The 19,616-nt window shown below is 33.9% G+C and overlaps 2 protein-coding genes across 6 annotated transcripts; one reads left to right on the top strand and one right to left on the bottom strand.

The window, feature by feature from the left end:
• The first annotated feature begins 725 nt into the window (after positions 1-725).
• Positions 726-9,770, top strand: LOC109015257 (floral homeotic protein AGAMOUS-like). 5 transcript variants are annotated; one of them, XM_035689071.1, is made up of 9 exons: positions 726-873; positions 1,222-1,460; positions 4,895-4,976; positions 6,134-6,195; positions 6,313-6,412; positions 6,570-6,611; positions 8,924-8,965; positions 9,071-9,249; positions 9,466-9,770. In XM_035689071.1, the coding sequence occupies exons 2-9, from the start codon at positions 1,231-1,233 to the stop codon at positions 9,467-9,469; spliced, it is 741 nt and encodes a 246-aa protein (XP_035544964.1). In that variant the 5' UTR covers positions 726-873; positions 1,222-1,230; the 3' UTR covers positions 9,470-9,770. The 5 variants fall into 5 exon arrangements, with proteins under 5 accessions (XP_035544964.1, XP_035544968.1, XP_035544967.1 ...); XM_035689074.1 differs by having other exon boundaries at positions 736-873; positions 1,226-1,460; positions 9,466-9,670; XM_035689073.1 differs by lacking the exon at positions 726-873 and adding an exon at positions 926-1,096 and having other exon boundaries at positions 9,466-9,670.
• A 7,373-nt stretch (positions 9,771-17,143) lies between these two features.
• LOC109017726 (protein FAR1-RELATED SEQUENCE 9-like) lies at positions 17,144-19,317 on the bottom strand. The gene is made up of 4 exons (XM_018999926.1): positions 18,430-19,317; positions 18,253-18,342; positions 17,655-17,735; positions 17,144-17,176 (listed from the first exon to the last, which is right to left on the bottom strand). The coding sequence occupies exons 1-4, from the start codon at positions 19,315-19,317 to the stop codon at positions 17,144-17,146; spliced, it is 1,092 nt and encodes a 363-aa protein (XP_018855471.1).
• Positions 19,318-19,616: the final 299 nt, after the last annotated feature.

The following is a 19,616-nucleotide window of genomic DNA, read 5'->3' on the forward strand; positions in this document are numbered from 1 at the left end:
AATAAATTAATAAAAAAATTATTTAAATTACTGAATTTAAATTAAGTGAATTATTAATGTGTAGTATGTAACTAACTCATTAAAAAAATACTTTATATGGTCAATGATAATAAATTAGATAAAAATTACATCATTAACTTATATAATTATGATATAAAAATAATATATTAAATTATTAAGAATATTTTAAAAATATATATAGGAGTTCGGTCTGGTCTGGTCCAAAATTTATAGACCTCGGGACTGGACCAAATTTTTTTGATCCATAATTTATGGGACCGAAACTAACCAGTCTGGAGGTCAGTCCGATCCATCTCGGTTGGTTTTTCTGGTCCAGACCGACTGACTTACAGCCGTAATCATCTCTACACACTACGCAATATATATATATATATTTTTATTATAAAATATGTAGTATATGAATTATAATTAAAATAATTCAATTAGTTTAAAACAAAAAATTTAATAGAGCCAAACGTCTCAATCACCGGCCATGAGGAATCCCCTAAGAAGTCACTCTCCACTCTGTCTCTCTCCCTCCTCCCTTTATTTTGGTTGCGTGTTTTCATGTCAATGATGGGTGATATTAGACGGGAGAGGGAGACATAAAATTACAGAGAATGAGTATTTTTTTGCGAAAATAGAAAGGAATAAAATAATAGAATAAATTGGAGGTTTTTGTAATATAGTTATAATAGATGATAAGTCTTTTTACTTTATAAATACGTACCCATCTTTTAGACCACCTTGCTTCAATTTTCTGCATTTCTTCCTGTCTAGATTTGAGGTAAAAGAAGAGAGAAAAACAAATTCAGAAACCACTTCTTCTGTCTTTAATTTCCATCCTCGCCGCCTCCTTTGTTTCCTCACCAGGTTAGTCAGCAAAATACTGTAACATTTTCTCTCAAATCCATTTCCAAGTGCTAGCTAGCTTCACCTCTTCTGGGTTAAATATGAGCCTTTACTCCTCTGCAAACCCAGTTATAGAAGCTTATAACATACTTTTATTTGATGGAAAGACCCAAAGAGAAAAGACATGTAAATTTGAAGCACACAAGATGTTGAAGTTAGGGAGGCTATATTTCTGAGATTCCAAGTTCTTTTCTTTCCATTTCTTTTCCTTCGATAATTGTAGTTAGTACAATAGAAAGAAATCGTTCCTGAATCATAGTTAAGTTTCTTCAAGACGATCTGATGTTGATTTGTTTCTGCTCGATTCAGCTAGATACCATGGCGTACCCAAATCAATTGATGTCAGTCGACTCTCCCCAGAGGAAAATGGGAAGGGGAAAGATAGAAATCAAGCGGATCGAAAACACGACTAATCGTCAAGTCACCTTCTGCAAGAGGCGCAACGGCTTGCTCAAAAAGGCCTATGAATTGTCTGTTCTCTGCGATGCCGAAGTTGCCCTCGTCGTCTTCTCTAGCCGCGGCCGCCTTTACGAGTATGCTAACAACAGGTATTGCTTGCTTTTTCAAGATTTTTAGCTTTATTTCTTTGTTCATGTTCATCTTAACTTACGGACCAACTTCTTTACATTCTTAGGCCATCTTTTTAATGGTCATGATTTTTTTAGTATTTTAAACTATTACTGCTTTCTGGTTGAAAATATTCGTTCTGCAATTGATCTTTGGGTGAATTTAAGCCCTCAGAAAGCAATTCATTCTTCTGTTTTGATGCTTTCCATCTTTGAGCTTTATGGGTTTTCTTCCTTATTTATTTTTTTATTTTTTTCTTTTTATGATCGTGTTTTAGATCTTGATTAGGTAGCTAGATACGTAGATCTGGTGTAATAGATAGACATAGAAGCATTAAGATTGTAAGTAGAACCAAGTCAAATTTAGGAATGTTTGCAGGTATGTGAGATCAGCTCCCTACGTCCTCCATTGTTATTTAACTTTTGTTTCCTTCTCTTTACCTTCCTATTACTCTCTCTCTTTCTTACTCTCTCGTGTCTTCTATGAGTCCAAGAATAGCTACAAGAAAAGCTGTCACGTTCTCATGAGCTCAGTCCCCTCCATCTCCTTGACACTTCCTCAATGGCATGTCAGTTGACAACAAGAAATCGAGGTACAATTCCAAAAAATCATCAAGTTCTTTGATTTTATGGGTTAAGAGCAACTTAGGGTTTCAAACCGAAAGGGGTTCTCTTGCAACTTGTTAAAATCGAGCTCTTTCCAATCAATCACACCCAAATCGGGTCACAGTTACACCAACCCAAGTTAGGGTTTTTCCCTAAGAATCCCAAATCTAATTGCACCATGTGCTAGATTTTCTCACAGTCAAACATACCGGACTAATTAGGGTTCATTAGCAACGACACGGCGTAATCAACTTGTCCAAAGGCTCTAATGGATAACCCTTAGACTGAGAAAAAACTCACCACAGCCAATCAAGAGAGAGAATGTAATAGCGTTTATTTACCCTTTTAATATTATCTAGGAAATGGGCAGGTTATGCTGGGGTATGTGGATCAGACTGGGCTTTGTCTCGGTTAAAAGAATCTTTGGTCAGGTCATGGTGCACTGGTCTCTCTTCATTTCATCAATTCAAACCCTATTTTTTTGTTCAAAGGTGAAACTAATTTCCCCACGGGAGAATTTCTAACTTTCTTCTTAGAGATCTCTCTCTCACCCTCCTCGCTCGTAGACCAAAACTGAAATAGAAAAGAGGACTCAGACAGCGAAAGAGGGATGAGCCAATGAGAATGGCTCATCCTGGCTCATCATAATTTCACTGTTGGCAATGGAGACCGGGCTTTCCATTTGCTTAAAGATCTTGCATAGATATGGCGAGTAAGCTTCTGAAAGACAATGTTAGAGATAGAGAGAGACATTGAGCATAGACAACGTACGACAACTGCGAGCCAATGGGAGAGTTCTGAGCTCTTTGGCTTCTTTCATGCAACGAGAAGCGCCTGCTGTGAAAACTGACGGCTGGCTCTGATCTGCTCAGACCTTTAGTCAGAAGTGACTGATTTATTATTATATTACAAGCTTTAGATTTTCAAGTTTCTTAGAATAATATTAAATCTATTTTTTAAGAGTTTTTGCGAACTATCGAGGTGGATAATACACTGTGGTTTGAAGGGTGAACTCCATCGGTAATGGGTACTAGAAACGTGGCAAGGATCTGACCGTGGATTTAGTTTAGCCAATCATATTGTAGGAGGTACTGCCAGCATGGCAGAGACAGCCAATCAGTGTATCGACGAAATTAAGGTAACAGAACCTGAATAATGTTGAGTCAAGTCTCACCGTGATATTATTAATATTTATAGTTTATTTTCTTAATACAGTTTACTTTCTCGTTTTTCCCTATCTACATATGGTCATACGTTGTGCCAACACATCTTTTCAGCTGTCACAATCTACTGTACAACGATGACCCTATGCCTGAGATATTGGGTTTCGTATTTGAATCAGTTAACTGAGAGACGCAAGTGTTCTTGATTTTCTCATTAAACAACACATTGGTAAGGAATTAAAATGTAAAATGAATACAATTTTTATTATAAAAATATTACAAATTTGATTAGATTGATAACACATGATCAGTTTCTTTAGCTTATTAAGAGTAAGGGATTACGGTCCACGTATTAAATCACTTTTTTTTTTTTTTGTCTAAAAAAGTAACTATTTTAACACCAATTTGATAAGGTTACTAAAAGACTTTATTTTCATCTTGTATGCTTTAAAAATGAAAAACTTTAAATCTTAAGTTCCGCTGCCTAGTGTGTAAAGAGTTACAGTAATAAACTAGCTAGACCATGTCAATTATAAATAAATTTATGTATTATGGAGTCTTAAAAATAGTAGTTGATTTGTATTCTGTACGTTCTAGATCAAAATTGTAATGTTCCATTATGAATGAATGGAGTTTGTTCTACCTTAAAAGAAAAAAAAAAAAGTTCTGCTGCCTAGAGACGGTTGATCTAACTCTATTCTTCTCCATTCAAAATTGTAACTATTTTGTTTGAGTTTTTGTTAACTATTTTTATGATGTTATTATTGGTTGTGTTGTGTGTTTAATTTATTAATGAAGAGTATATCAAAAAGATCTGCGTGGATAAAACCCATAAAAAAAATGTTCTTATTAATTACTAATATTGCTGATTATTATTACCATGTAGATCTCTTTTTTATATGCACTGTTAGAATACAGTTTCCTTTTTATAGGCCCTATAAACAATTATGAATAACAAAAAGGATAAAAAAAAAAAAAAAGGTGTGCATTTGCCTGTTCACATTCACGTGAATGGTGGATATTAGAGAACTAGGACAAGCAAGAGATGCAGGCCGCTGATTTTGTTTTAGCAATTACAATAATATTGTAGATACTTGAAACATGATAACCGATCGATGATCTATCTTCTCAGATTCCTGCCACATTAGAGTCCAAGTTAATTTAATCCTTATAAACTATTCATGAAGTACTACTTGTTTTTGGAGGGTGTTTTATAAGCAATTGCAATAAAGGTAAACATGTTTTCAAAGTGAAAAATTCTATATTCTATATTATCATCTCACTATGTAAGACGTGACACATTTATCACCATTAAATATTTCTTTATTGAATTTTTATTTATCATTCAATAGGAATAACTTTAACACATTTTACATAGTGGGATTAAAGTGAAACGAAAGTGTGCTGTATATATAGCATTATTACTCTTTCAAAATTTCTCTCTAGCAGGAGCACAATTGGTTTGTTTTTATTTTCATTTTATTTTTTTCTTGTTGAAAATAAACTTTTAGTATAACATTTTGCAGCCGACCTTTAATTTTCTCTCTTGCTATTCTTATTAGGGTTCCTATTTATTGTTTCAAGTTACCGGAGAGATATTTCCTAACTTGGGATTCACATGATTTCATTATGCTTATATGATTTCAGTGTCAAATCAACAATTGAGAAGTACAAGAAAGCATGCACAGATTCCTCCAATGCTGGCTCTGTTTCTGAAGCTAATGCCCAGGTAGACTTATACATTCTTTTATCTAATTGATCTTCATGAAAACATAAATGATATTTCTGCCATCACTTCTAATTTTGAGAAACAAAAGAAAATGAGCTCCTAAGATTGCATCAATGTGCATTTGGATTTAGCTTCAGCCTTAGACTATTGATCATGATCAGGATATCAAAAGGTCTATGATACGCACGACCATATTGCTTCAAAAGTACTAAGACTGTTGGATATTGATTTGATCACATTACTGTTAATCCTTGAAATCGTAACACTCCATAGTGCTAGATTCCAAATCTAATGTCCATGGTAGCTCACTGGTAACACATGGTAGCCCTTTCTCTTTTGGCCACTCTACTTATCAACATTCAATGTCTTTTGAGTATGTCCATAGATATTATTAGAGATTTTAACCTAGGTTTTAGATCGCCCCGTTTCTAATTAATTAGTTGTCGTCCACACTAACGCAATGGTAGTAATTTCCCTTTTGGTAGATCCATTTACCAATTAGTATTCAATAGCTTAAGATTAAGTTGATATAAAATAATACTATGGAATTCTAGTAGAGCTAATTATAATTTAGAATACCCCCTCTATGACTTGAAACTAGCTATGCCTTGATGCCTGCTCTAATACTAACAATTATGGGACTCATCATTTTTGAAAATATTTTCCTAAACGTAACTTAAATCATGATTTGGTTAAAAGCTTAACTGATCTTAGGAACGTAACATGCCAATTAACTAGCCAAATTACCATTTTCTGATTTAATTTCTCCAATAGTTCAATTTATAGTCATTACTATCATATATATATATATATATATATATATATATCATCGATTTCCTTTCAACCCCTATGAGTACTTTTGGAAGAGAAAAAGGCATATGATTGCTGCTTTTAAACCATATATATAATTATTAGAAGACGTACGTACATGCAAATCCAAACAATCCGGCCAGGAATTGACTAAAGAAATATTAAACCACAATCAACCCGCGTATGGCCTTTATCTTGATAATCACTCCAATTTTTGAACCAATAGATCAGGAGTACTGAGCTGAACTTTGGTCTATAAAGTTTGTCTAGATATCTCTTTTGTATATTTGTTGTTAATTTTAGTATTATATATGTATAAACACTAACCTTATTTGTATCTTAATTAGTTCTACCAGCGAGAGGCTGCTACCCTGCGACAACAAATTATTAGTGTGCAGGATTCAAACAGGTAATAAAAAAATAAAAAAAATAAAAAATAAAAAAATAAAAAGGCTCTATAATATTCTCCTTCTTTGGAACTTTAACATTGCAATATATAAAATTTCATTTAAAAATGTTTTTCCAGGAAAATATTGGGTGAGTCTTTGAGCAGAATGAATGTCAAAGATCTCAAGAGCTTGGAGGGCAAATTAGAGAAGGCAATTAGTAGAATTCGGTCCAAAAAGGCCAGTTTCTCTTCCATCTTTTCTCTTAGAAACCTATGATACGTTCTTTTTCAATTGGCAATAAGCCACTTAATTGGTTTTTGTTGTTATATCCTGAATTGCCACTAACAACTTCCTTTTTATGATCTTCTTTCCTTCCCCTTATAAAATCAACCAGAATGAGCTCTTGTTCGCAGAAATCGAGTATATGCAAAAAAGGGTAATAATCTATCATTCTCTTGAAGTAATTTTCTAGATCTGAAGTTATCTTGTGCCCTTCCCCAAAATTTCCATTGCAAGTACTTGTCCACTTTGTAGGTATCTCAAGTATATTTCCGTGATTAGGGCCCCTCTAGCTTATGTACTTAGCCCTAAAAAAAATAAAAAAAACCTTGTGATTAGGGTGGTTGATCAACAGCTTTTGAGTAGTATGAACAACATCGTTATAATTAGGGCAATGGGGGCCTCATACTCGGTAGCTCGAAAAACAAAATTATAGGAATTATGGAATCATGGACATGTCAAACCATGTTGCTCCTAGTAATCCACTCGAGGTAAAATTGTCGGAGAAATGTCTCGTAAAATAATTAGATAAAATAAAACAGTCACATACTAGTTGTCTGTGCATGTTAAATAACTAAAATATCTTTACATAAGCTTCTTAAAAAACCTGAAGGTAATTAAATGTCCGGCCATATATATATATTCATCCCGTTAATATAACTATTTTACCACAAATTTTAGGGGCCTTGATGATCATCATGTTAGTTTGTTCCCAACTTTAGTGTATATGTACTATAAATAATTAACCATTACATGAGTCATATATAATAAAGTATTCAAATAATTTTAAGTTGGTTAATTATATATAGTTTGGTATCCTAGAGGTTCACATCATGTAAGACAACTAATTAATGTAACAAGATGCAACTATATATAGCATTAACATAACAAGTGCATCATACTATCTAAGACAATAAAGCACAAAATGCATTAATTAGCAAGATGCAACAAATGTAACAAGCAACACTAACATGATTACAACACAAGTTTACAACATTAATATTCATGTTAAGTCTACGGCCGTGTGGCATGTTTACAACATGAATAATAGCAAAAATCCATATTTCCACGACCAAAATGCACCTCAAGATTGATAAGATCAGGTCATAATTACTTGTCAATGGCACTGGTATGCATATTTTTTATTGAATAATATGTACGTTGAAACATCTCGAGAACCATAATGCATGACCTGGCATCAACGTACAGACAAGTAAAATATAAATATGAACAGCTAAAAAGGGGCTAGCTAGCTAGAAATTTCAGTTCAACAGTATCAATTTGCAATACAAACAACTAAAAAGAAAACTCAATTACATGTATTAGCAAACACGACCATCAACAATCCCATTCAACTTCGAATACAACTCAATCTGGCATGATTTAAGCCTTCGACAATCACCCAAGAATTAAAACACGTACAATATCTAAAAACCGAAAGAAACACGTATGTACAATAGCTAACATGATATGTAGAGATATTAATGCCACTACATGACAAGTACACCATGGATGAGGTTAAGAGGTAAATGCCCATGATGAAGAAAAACCCTTAACAACGGGAGAGCCCCAGTTACTTTATTGAGATGGGTGTATATATACCTTGCACTAGAGACATTTAATTATCCTGATAATCACAAAATGCATTATCTATCTTGAAGCCAAAATTATGATCAACTTATAATCTTTTTCCTTGGACTATTCATAATATTTCTCAAATATCATAGCTAGAGTACGTACTACACATGCAAGTGTCAATCTGACAACGAAAGATGCCCTAATTCGATCGTTTTTATCAAAGGCTACATTTCTCTATCCAGTAACGGTTGTCAATTGCAAATTAATGAGGGTTGAGAAAAGAGCATGAACGATGGATTTTCCTTCCACACTGAGGGTAAAGTGGTTAACTATTTAGAGGGATCGATGAACAATACTAGTCTTCCCGTTGGGAGCTCCTGCATGGATTTTTTTTTTACTTCATGATTAAGGAAGTGTTTTTTTTAATGATATTGTGAATTTTTTTATTTTTTTAAAAGTATTTCAAAAACGTTAAAAAAATATATGTAAAAAAAGAACAAAAAAAACATAAAATACACTAGCGGGAACTCTCAGCAATGGCTGTAGTGTTACTCTTAGAGGGATTGTATGTTTATGTTAAAAGATAGCATCATGAGTAACAGTATCAACTAATGTCCTTTTAGAAATATCATCGTTTTATTGTTGCTAAGTGTATGTATATTTTTTTTTTTCTTTTTACCTGTTCTGCAAAGAATTTGTGGACATATTATCTATTTCGATTTTTTTTTATAAATATTTTAATTTTTCAATAAATGATATAATTTTTCAAAGATCAAGTTATTCACTTTGGTCATTACCAAAAAGCTAGTAAAACTTTTGTTAGCTGCTGAATATTTGTTGTCATACTCAAAACTTAAATTCTTAAATTGCCTATATATATTTAATTTGCAGGAAGTTGACTTGCATAATAATAACCAGCTTCTCCGTGCAAAGGTCTCTCTCTCTTTCTCTCTAGACCTCTCATTTTACACACATACACACACAGAGCATGCACAATTGTAATACTATTGGTGGTGTGTATCGGGATTGATGGTGTAGATAGCCGAGAATGAGAGAAGCTGCCAGCAAAACTTGAATGGGATGCCTGCAGGAGTAGGAAACTACGAGATCTTGCACTCTCAGACATTTGATTCTCGAGACTATTTCCAAGTAGATGCATTGCAGCCCAGTCAAGTACAGTACCCACGCGGCCAAGACCATATGGCGCTTCAATTAGTGTAAGAATCTTATTCACTAACATTTTCTTCTTCATCTATTTATCAATAACCATTTATATCGTACGTTTTGCATGCGTATTAGACGCTTCATGCCTATACAGAGATTTAATTACTTTATATATATTTGGTCCACATTATATATATAGTACTTTTTCACATGAAATCATCTGAATTAATATTCATCTTAACACATATTTTCTTACTATTTCTATGCAGTTAAATTATATATATGCTAGCTTGAGGGACCATGGTAAGTACTGCTGCTGCTTTTGTTTTCCATGGAAGTGTATCAAATATGTGAATGTGACATGACCAAACTGATCGAGGTTGCGATGTTGCATGCAAAGTACTAGTGGTATTGTAGACAGTCATATTAATACTCCTAAGTTTGCTATTAGAGATATTGGATATCTTTTCTCAATGTTTATGCATTCATGCACCAAGATCAACTACTCTATAACGTACGTACGTACTAACAACATATTTTTTTTTATCGCTAGTTTGGTTTTGTCTTAAGAATATGATCTCTTGTATGGTAACATAAATTTGCGTAATCAGTGCATAGTTAGCTGTATTTGATAAATTTGGTTTACGATGTTTGGTCTCACACCACAACCGAAATGTCACATTCTACCAAACACCTTACCGGCATTACTTTTACCAAATCTACCAGTCGTATTTTCATCAAACAGTACTTCAGTACCGTGCTTGTAGTTTGTATAATTAGCTATAGAAACATTCACAGAGATCACAGATTGGATATATAATGACCGGATAGTGTCCTGTGATTCAGTGAAATTGGTCCGTGTTCGGGTCCATATATAGTTGTAGCACGACTAAGGTCCATATGATTATTGATGGCTCATCGATCAATAGATTAATGTATGTCATCCCTACCATGTGATGATATATTTTCGGTTGAGAGTGCCTAGCTATGAGGATATATATTCAACATTGCAAGTCTGTTAATGTACCTTGGCATGACAAAATTGGTTTAACTTTTTTTTTTTACCTAGATAAAGGATATGGGCGATCCTTTTCTCATGATCTTGTTCGGCCTACATCGAAGAATTTGCACAACGCATATCATCTTATTTCATCTCATCTAATCATTATAATTTTTTCAAATTCCCACACAATATAAAATAAACTTTTCAACTTTTTCAAATCTCAAAACAATAATAATATTAAAAAAATATATTCTAATAATATTTTATTCAGTTTTCAACTTTTATTTTAATTCATCTCATATCATTTACGAAAACAAACGAGGAGTGTAACTTTCCTTGTTCTAATTTCAAACATCGGGAGAAGCTATATTACATGGCCTTCATGATTCCAACCGTTTTTTTTTTTCTTTCTTGGGATTTCATCATTCTCAAGTTTTATTTTATAACCCATCTATGTTGTTGTCACTTTATATTTAATCTATTATTTTAATTTCGAATTTTATATAATTGCATGTACTCAATTTAAAATAGAGTCGTAAAAAGAGTTTGGGAAAAAAATCGAAGGATCATTCCTCGATCGAGAGAAAGCCAGAATACAAAAACAGGAGAATAAAATAATTTTATTATAAAGCATTCGATTACATTATATTTTTGTTGTTGTATTATTATTTCTTTCTATTCTCTGATTTAAAATAATCGATATAAGATAGACTCGATCGGTTCATTGCCTTCCATTCGAGTGGCTTAGCAATGGACCAGTGAGTTGGACTAATAAGAACGATGTAGACCATTTTCAGGCCCAGGACTTATTATATATTCTGAAATGGGCCAGAGAGAATGCTATAGAGAACTCATCCGAACCCAAACCACTTGTTAGAAGTACGGAGTAATTGTCTAATGTGAATTTCTAATGGAGATATTTGAGATGGCTTTTTGGGTTTTACCTGTAAATTTTTAGCGGGAAATTGTGTTTTGTGCCTTTAGAGTTTTTACCGTCCTCGTTTGTTTTTACAAATAAGATGAGATTAAAGTTAAAAGTTAAATAAAATATTATTAGAATATATTTTTTTTAATATTATTTTTATTTTGAGATTTGAAAAAGTTGAATTATTTATTTTATTTTATGTAAAAATTTTAAAAAAATTATAATGTTTAACTAAGATAAAATGAGATGAATTAAGATAAATTGTGAAAAAATTATTTTATTTGGAAATTGGAATTCTAGGATCTCCGTTTCAACCCCCACTTGGAAGGTTGTGGAGAATGTGGGTCTGGGAGTGCAAGTCCCTTATAATAATAGGTTTATAGAAATTCATTTGGGTCAATCAGGAAAGTAACAAATTTTTTAAGGCCAATGCTAGGAGCCCGATTTGGGCTCCCCTGTTTTTTTGCCCGATTGGGCTTTTTTTTTTTTTTAGTTTTTTTATTTAATGATTAAGAATTTTTGATTATTTTTTTATATAATTTTTTTAACACTTTAAAATATTTTTAAAAAAATAAAAAATTCATAATATTATTAAAAACTATTTTCTTAATTACAAAGTAAAAAAAAATTTAAAAATAAAAAATAAAAAACCCAATCGGGCAAAAAAGAATTCTTTTACCAAACAGTCTTACATTACACAAAAAAAAAAATAGATGTATGATATAGCTGTTAAGTAGAATATGAATTCTGCTATATAGAATCATTTTTGTGTATTTTTTTTTATATATTTTATTCATATGATTAATCAAAATAATTATTATATATTAAAAAAATATACATACGCAAAATAATTACACATAAAATTTTTATTTCTTGATAGTTAGATATGAACAAGATGTGACCAACTTTGGCTGTATAATAAGTACTACGAAAATGAATTCTCAAAAATTAAGAAAAAAAAAGTACTATGAAAATGTGCTAAAACTTTATGGTTGGTCAAAAGAAAGCAGTATTATGTTCAATTTATAAAGGGCATTGATACGTACAATATATTTTGTTACGCATTTAGTTTTTGTCTAATAATTAGGATTTATTCGACGTTAGATAGGGAGTACTGACTACTGAGTCCCTCCCCCAGCCAGCGACCATGGGGTTGAATCCAATAATCCTTGCCTCCTTGGTGGCTGGGTCGAGCTCCAATTAGCAGCCGAACCACGTGGGTTTGGCCACCACGGCCCACGGGTGCCTGAAAAGATCCATCCACTTCGTGGCCGACTTCAGGGCCACCACGGGTGGTCGGATTTGGTCCGGTGGCTGACTCCCTTCCCTGCCCAACATTTGCTTTCTAAATTTGTCGGTTTTTTTTTTTACCTGTTTTGTTTTTTTCTAATTTTTTGTAAAAGTAAAAAAATAATTTTTTTTTTACTTCATAATTAAAGAAGTATTTTTTAATAATATTATAAATTTATTTATTTATTTTTTAATATTTAAAATTGTTAAAAAAAATTTATATAAAAATAATTATAAAAAAATACATAAAAAAATAATGGTACAACCAGCGGTGCCTCCAAACGGAGCCACCGGCGGTAGCTCTATCATTTTTCATATATAAAATGAGTAATTTGCAAACTGTCTGCGATTTTCCAGACTAATGTGCAGCAATTCGAAAAAGTAGGAATATTTGCAGAACACCAAAGTAACCACAACAATCTCAAGAACAATGATTTATTTATCAAAAAAGCTATTTACAACCGGTTGGGGAACCGGCGCGTAACCGAGGCCTACGTGGCATTAAATGAAACGGCGTCGTCGCAATTCGAAATGAAGACGCGCAAATACAGCTTTGGGGGCCAAATTTCCTCCCGCTTCAATCCATTGTTCCCATCGTCAGTATTCACCTCCCGAATATCCAGTGTTCCCATCGTCTTCACCCAACCAGGAAGACGATCCAACGAAGCTCACCTCCTGGTCTTCTGCTGCGAACCACGAACCACCACGAACCACGAAACAGGGGAGCCCTGTCGTCTTCACGGAACCACTTGGTCTTCTGGGGCCCAGCACGAACCAAGGAGCCCTCTCGTCTTCATCGAACCACGGAGGTCTTCTACAGCGAACCACAAACGGCGGAGCCCTCTCGTCTTCACCTCCTGGTCTTCTGCTGCGAACCACGAACCACCACGAACCACGAAACAGGGGAGCCCTGTCGTCTTCACGGAACCACTTGGTCTTCTGGGGCCAAGCACGAACCAAGGAGCCCTCTCGTCTTCACCAAACCACGGAGGTGAGCTGTTTCGAACCACGGAACCCTGTCAAATGTGAAGCCCTAGCCTGAAAACTCGGTCTCCAACCCGAACCCGAACCCTAACCCTAACCCTAACCCTAACCCGAACCCGAACCCGTACCCTAACCCTAACCCTAACACTTACCCTAACCCTAACATCAAAAATTTTCCCCAACTGAAAATCGGACCGAGTTTGAAAATCAGGTTAGTTCTCTGATTGTTATATTTTGTTCTTATATATTGTTGAGCTCCGATTAATAACTTGGCTTTGAATCCCTGCATGGAATCATAAGAAAATTGTAAATGTTAGTGGACTGAATTTCTATTTCATGAGCAATGGATTCTGATGTGTGTATCGAAATTGTAGAATTCACAGAAAGATCAATTTATATTGTCAAACTTTGTATTTGTCAAGCAATTAGAATTATTTGAAAAATCATTGATTTGTCCCCTGAGTTAAGATTAATGATATATACAAAGTGTTCCGATTATGCTTATGGCTGATATTTTATTTGTTTTGGCTGTAAAGCATATTGACTAATATTCATACTTGATTACAATAGCAGTACTTATTTAATTACTCTTGAATTTATTTATTACGAGAAAAAACTTGATGAAATCATTGATTGCCATCTGCAATATCCAAGTACTGAGGTGTCATCTGCAATATCCAAGTACTGAGGTGTGGCCAAGTTTTTTTTTTTTTTTTTGTATCAAATTTTCTTTCCACTGATGATCGCTAATTCTTTTCTCCATAATAGTTTATTAGTTTACATTGACCAATATCTCCAATTATATTGAAGAAATTCTCATTAGTTTTATATATATAATAGTCTGTCCAAGTTTCTGATGGGGATCTATGAGCTTGCTTGTTTCATATCCATTCTAAGAGCAATGACAAATTTCTGAATAAACCCTTCCTCTTTCTTCTCCATGCATTGGTAATTACTTCTTCTTCCAAATATGTTTTTTACATGACAGAGTGCAATGTTAGAAATCTGTTGAAGTTTTATATTGAACTGATTATCTGATATTATCGTTAATCATGCTTATCAATAATATCAATGTGCCTATTTTAGAAATATGCACATGATCATGCACATAAAATGGCTTAAATGGGTAATAGCACGAAAAATAAAATAAAAGAGTTACTAAAAGAAAAGAAAATGTTCCTTGCTTGCCTACCCTTTACTTTTTTGAATTAATTAAAAGAATCTACAAATAGAATCAGATATCTTTGCCTCTAGATTCTTTCTGCTTGATGTAGCCCATGAAAAGCCTATCATGAATTCAAAGTACTAATATCTAGCATTTGTATTTGTAGATGTGTTTTGAGTTGTGTTGTTGCACTTGAAGAAATGGAAACCGTACTTTAGTTCTACTCATTATCATGAATATGTTATATTTAATCGTGGTAGTTGATGTGACAATTTCTATAACTTTTTATGTCACCACTTAAATAGAAAACCACTTAAAATATGCCTCATCAACTTTGTAACTAGAGATGACAAATTTCAACTTTAGGAAGAGCATTTTTAGTACCTTAATTTCCCATAAAGGTGGGGGCAATCCATGATAACAAGGCTCATGATGCATATCTAGTAAAGAGCTCTCCATTTCTATAATCTCTAACAGCCCCTATCTCATATCAACTAATATAATTAGTTGGATTAAATAATCTCTAACAACCCCTATCTCATATCAACTAATATAATTAGTTGAATTAAATATGAAATGAAAAACATGTGGCAATGGAATATCGTAGTATACATTTCTTTGCAAAATCAGAGTGTTTGGGTCACTTTATTATATTAGAGTGTCTTACTAATTGGTTGAGAACCTTTATTTATTTTTTTCTTTTTTATCCTTGACTTAGCTTACCAATTGCCACATACTATGCATGGTTTGACTAATACAAGGGATCCATGGCTTGGTTTTTCAGAATCACACATGGCATCATCTCAATCATCAGATTTAGTTAATGATGATATCATAGAATCACCAACTTGTTGGTGTGGTTTGAAAACACCAATAAAGACGTCGTACACTAAGAAAAATCCTGGAAGGAGATTCTTCGCCTGCCCAAAATATAATACGGTAAATAAACATAAATAGTTGTTAGATCTCTGTGAATCGATTTGTTGGTGGCGGGGTGTACATGGATCCATGTTAATTGGGACTTTTTACTGTGTGCAGGGAGATGCAATGTGTGAATTCTTTGTATGGGTGGATATATTTAAGTTGATAGAGGAGAACATTTTAACAAGAGAGATTAAGGCTCGGCAGACGTTGGATATAGTATTAAAGCGCGAGTATGCCGTTCGCAAAAGGGAAGATAAAGTGAGAGAGATGGCGAAGAAGTTGAAAAAGGAAAAGCGATAGTTATTGTGTTTGTATTGGATTGTCGCCTTTGTTGTATTGTTAGCTTGGTTCGGATAAGTTTTATGTAAAAATTCCTTTTGTGCAATTTTATCCTGTTTTGCTTTCACTTTATTGTGAAAAATTAGACTTCGCTTGGGAACTTGTTTTGTAAATCATTCCTCAAACTTGTGTAAAAATGGGACGTTGCTTTTATGTTTTGTAATACAATAAACTAGTGTACTACTGCTGTTATTTCTTAATTTTATATGTTGGTGGAGATATTGGAACACATACTGGTTTTATGGCTTGAATGCATGAGAATACCTATGACTTGAATGCAGTACTGCTTTTATTGCTTTTGTGATTTTGTACAGGAGGTTGTGAAATCTGCACTAATTTGCCCAGTAATCTGTCGGCTTTGTGTGTGTATGATACTTTATTTTTAGTTGTAGTAATTATGAATTGTTTGTCCAACTGTTTTTCAAGAACTTAAGAGTCAATGCGTATACCTCTAAGAGTATAATATTGTAACTAAAGGAGGATGCATGAATACAAACTTTTGAACTCTCGATATGTAATATTGTATGTGGATGCATATAAACCGGCTTACGAGTCAAAAATGTCATCTATTCGACACGGAAGAGGATGTCATGGCAGGATAGAAGTTGCTTTGATTTTTGGATTATAAAACTTTAGAGGGAAAAAACAGTCACGCTTGAATAGTACGTTAGAAAAAGTTTCAAAAGAAGGAAATTAAGGGAGTCGGTCCACGGCTGGCTCGATCAAGTTATAGAAACCTTCAACGCATGACTAGTTGAGATATCCTGTTGACTGACCCTTTTGTTTTTATTTATTATTATTATTATTGGTCAATGGGTAATGTGGTTGTGACCACGATCTGCACATACAAAGCTAGCTGAATGTGCATGTATTTTAGCATTGAAAATGCTAGTGATCCACAAAATGCCTGTCCCGTAAAATGGATATTTAGAGTGTTCCCTCAATTACGTTACAAGTTTAGGGGGAAAGGAAGGAAAGAGAGATGTATAAATAAAGAAAAGAGAGGGGGTACCATATGCTTTACCTCTAAGAGTATAATATTATAAACTAAAGGAATACTAACACAAACAAGTAGCATATTCACCGTGAGATGCTACTAAATCAATAGATTAGAGGATCATTCTTTCATATTACACAATCACATTAAATAAACCCATCTCGCTACAGCACAATCACATTAAATAGGAGGTGCATATAGCACAACTCATGAACCCACCAAAACATTGAACTGAAATCAATCTAACGCTGGAATAGGAACCAGCTTATACATATGCATGGTTTCCGATATACACTAAATCAATCCAGAAAGTCAAGTACTCAAAATTGCTTCCATTCTGCAAGCCGGGTCTTCTGTCAATAGGAATAAATGAAATAAATGTCAAAGACCAAACAAACTACTAACAATTATAGGTACAGTATATGCCATCAAAAAAATCAATATGGGCAATTAAACATGAACATAAAATCAATGGCAATTGCATGCTACTTGCACATGAACAAACCCATCATGCTTGGCAAGTATCCGCTTGTTGGCAAGTGAAAAAAAAACAACAAACCAACTCCATCTGCTACTCAAAGGCTGAACGACAAAATGACTGAAAAAACAAACATATTCAAACTACCTAGATGCTTCTAAACCGACATAGATTGACATAAAGGAAAAATAATAATCAAGAATAATGGTCAAATATACATACCCACAATAATCATATCATTGTTGTGGTTGTGACTCATCAAACCAAAATTGCATCTGTAAAAAATATTAACTCAATTTAATGTGCTATCGACTAATATCATTATAACATCGTTATAGTTTGGATCCACTTACGCTTTCTTGACTTTGAAGTACTGTTTCTCGAGGCTGGGTTTGACTAAACTCAACAGCTGGTATGCTTTCTACATTAGCATCCTGATAAATACTTGTAAAAAAGTTAGCAATAAATCATAGCATCCAAGCTAATTACGGTATGTGGCAAAAAGAATACAAGAAATAAACTGAGAAATAAAATTATAAACTTCAAAACATGTAGTTACATCTACAAAACATGTAGTTACATAGTAAAGTATGCTAAAACAACAGAAAAACATATATAAGAAATAATTCAGAAGATAAGAAATACAAACATACATACGTACATCTACAGAGAAGTAAAGCTTTATAAACATAAATAAAAAAAACTGAGGCAATATATTCATCACAACAGCCCAATGCATAAAATAAAATGCCAAAATAGATCACGAAGAGTAAATCTCAGAATATTTAACATAGCTATAACAATCTATATTCAGATATGACATATATTCATCTTAAAAGATATACGTTATAAGATATATACAGGTCTATTCATATAACATACAGATTTTTGTATGTTATATATATCATTTTGAGAACGTAATCCCATTTTTTTCCCTCATTACTATATTACCTGCAGGTGTCCAACATTGGAGACGTCCAAATCAGAAGGGCCAAATAGCTTCCTGCAAGTGCCCGCTACTGGTGTATCTTCCCCATCTCGCTAGTAAAATAGTAACTAATTAGGTTCTTGACAGCATTTGTATGAAAATTAAACTCTAAACAATATAAATTAACAAGGTGGGGGCACCTGTTTGCGTTTTCCCTTCCCCTGCGCTTTCTTCGTCTTCTCCTTAACTTTTCGCAGTTCTTTCTCCATCCTGGATACTCTCCTCAGAGATGGGGGTCTGCCTTTTCCTCGCACAACAAGTGGACTTAGTACTTTTGTTGAACTACCATATGTCGATGTGTCCTTTGTCGCGGCATCAACATTTCCACACTTCTCAGTCATCGATGGAGGTTCTTGGTTCGCTTCATACTCTGCAATCATCGCATTCAACTTAGTCGTTGCATCCTCAGTATGCTTTTTCGAACTCGCCGCACACGTGATCATCTTATAACAGATATTCAACAGAGTTGAATATCTATTAGCATCTTCCCGTTGATCACCTGCGTCATATCTACTGTTGATCAACGTGTATCTTCTTCTGATATCCTTCCTCCATCGATCCAGCACGTACCTATCTGGTATTGTCCTAATCCCGTTACATTTGAAGACGGCGAAGATGTGCCTGCATACTATCCCCCTCATTTCAAATAAACCACAAGAACACTTGGTGAATGCATCGTCATCACTAAAATCCACTGTATGTGTAACCAGCTTAGTGAACTCTTCGAGATGAACTTCATCCTCTACCAGATAGGTCTTCATTGTACCGTCCTCTTTAAGTAAAACTGGGTCCAAATCAATAATGCCGGTAAGTTGTATTTGAACTTCCCTGAATTTAGCATTTGTGTACAGCTGTTGATATCTCTTTTCAATAGGAGATCTCGAGATGCAGGGAATTGTGACGTTAAATGACTGGAAGTCCGCGCAATTTTCGTTCTCAATCTTCTTTTTCAAGGCATTATCATACTGATCGACAAACTCTTTCAAATTTGTTTTGGCATGGACATAACCATCAAAGAAGGCATTCATGCTCTCGCTCCTCTGTGTTGTACTCATTCCAGCCCAAAATACATTTTTCAAGAAGGCCGGTATCCAATGCTCACGCTCAGCGTATAAACTCTGCAACCAGACATTATCATGCAAGCTGTACGTACTAATCATCTCATCCCAACATTTTTCAAACTCATCCGGCGTTTGTGTGTCATACACACATTTCATCAGTGTAGTTTTCATTCCACCTTTGTAAGAACCATAACAGCTAAGCTTTTCAGGGACTTTCTTAAGGATATGCCACAAGCAAAATCTATGTCGGCTTTCTGGGAAAACAA

The sequence above is a fragment of the Juglans regia genome, chromosome 4 (assembly GCF_001411555.2).
Source record: "Juglans regia cultivar Chandler chromosome 4, Walnut 2.0, whole genome shotgun sequence".
Lineage (NCBI taxonomy): Eukaryota > Viridiplantae > Streptophyta > Magnoliopsida > Fagales > Juglandaceae > Juglans > Juglans regia.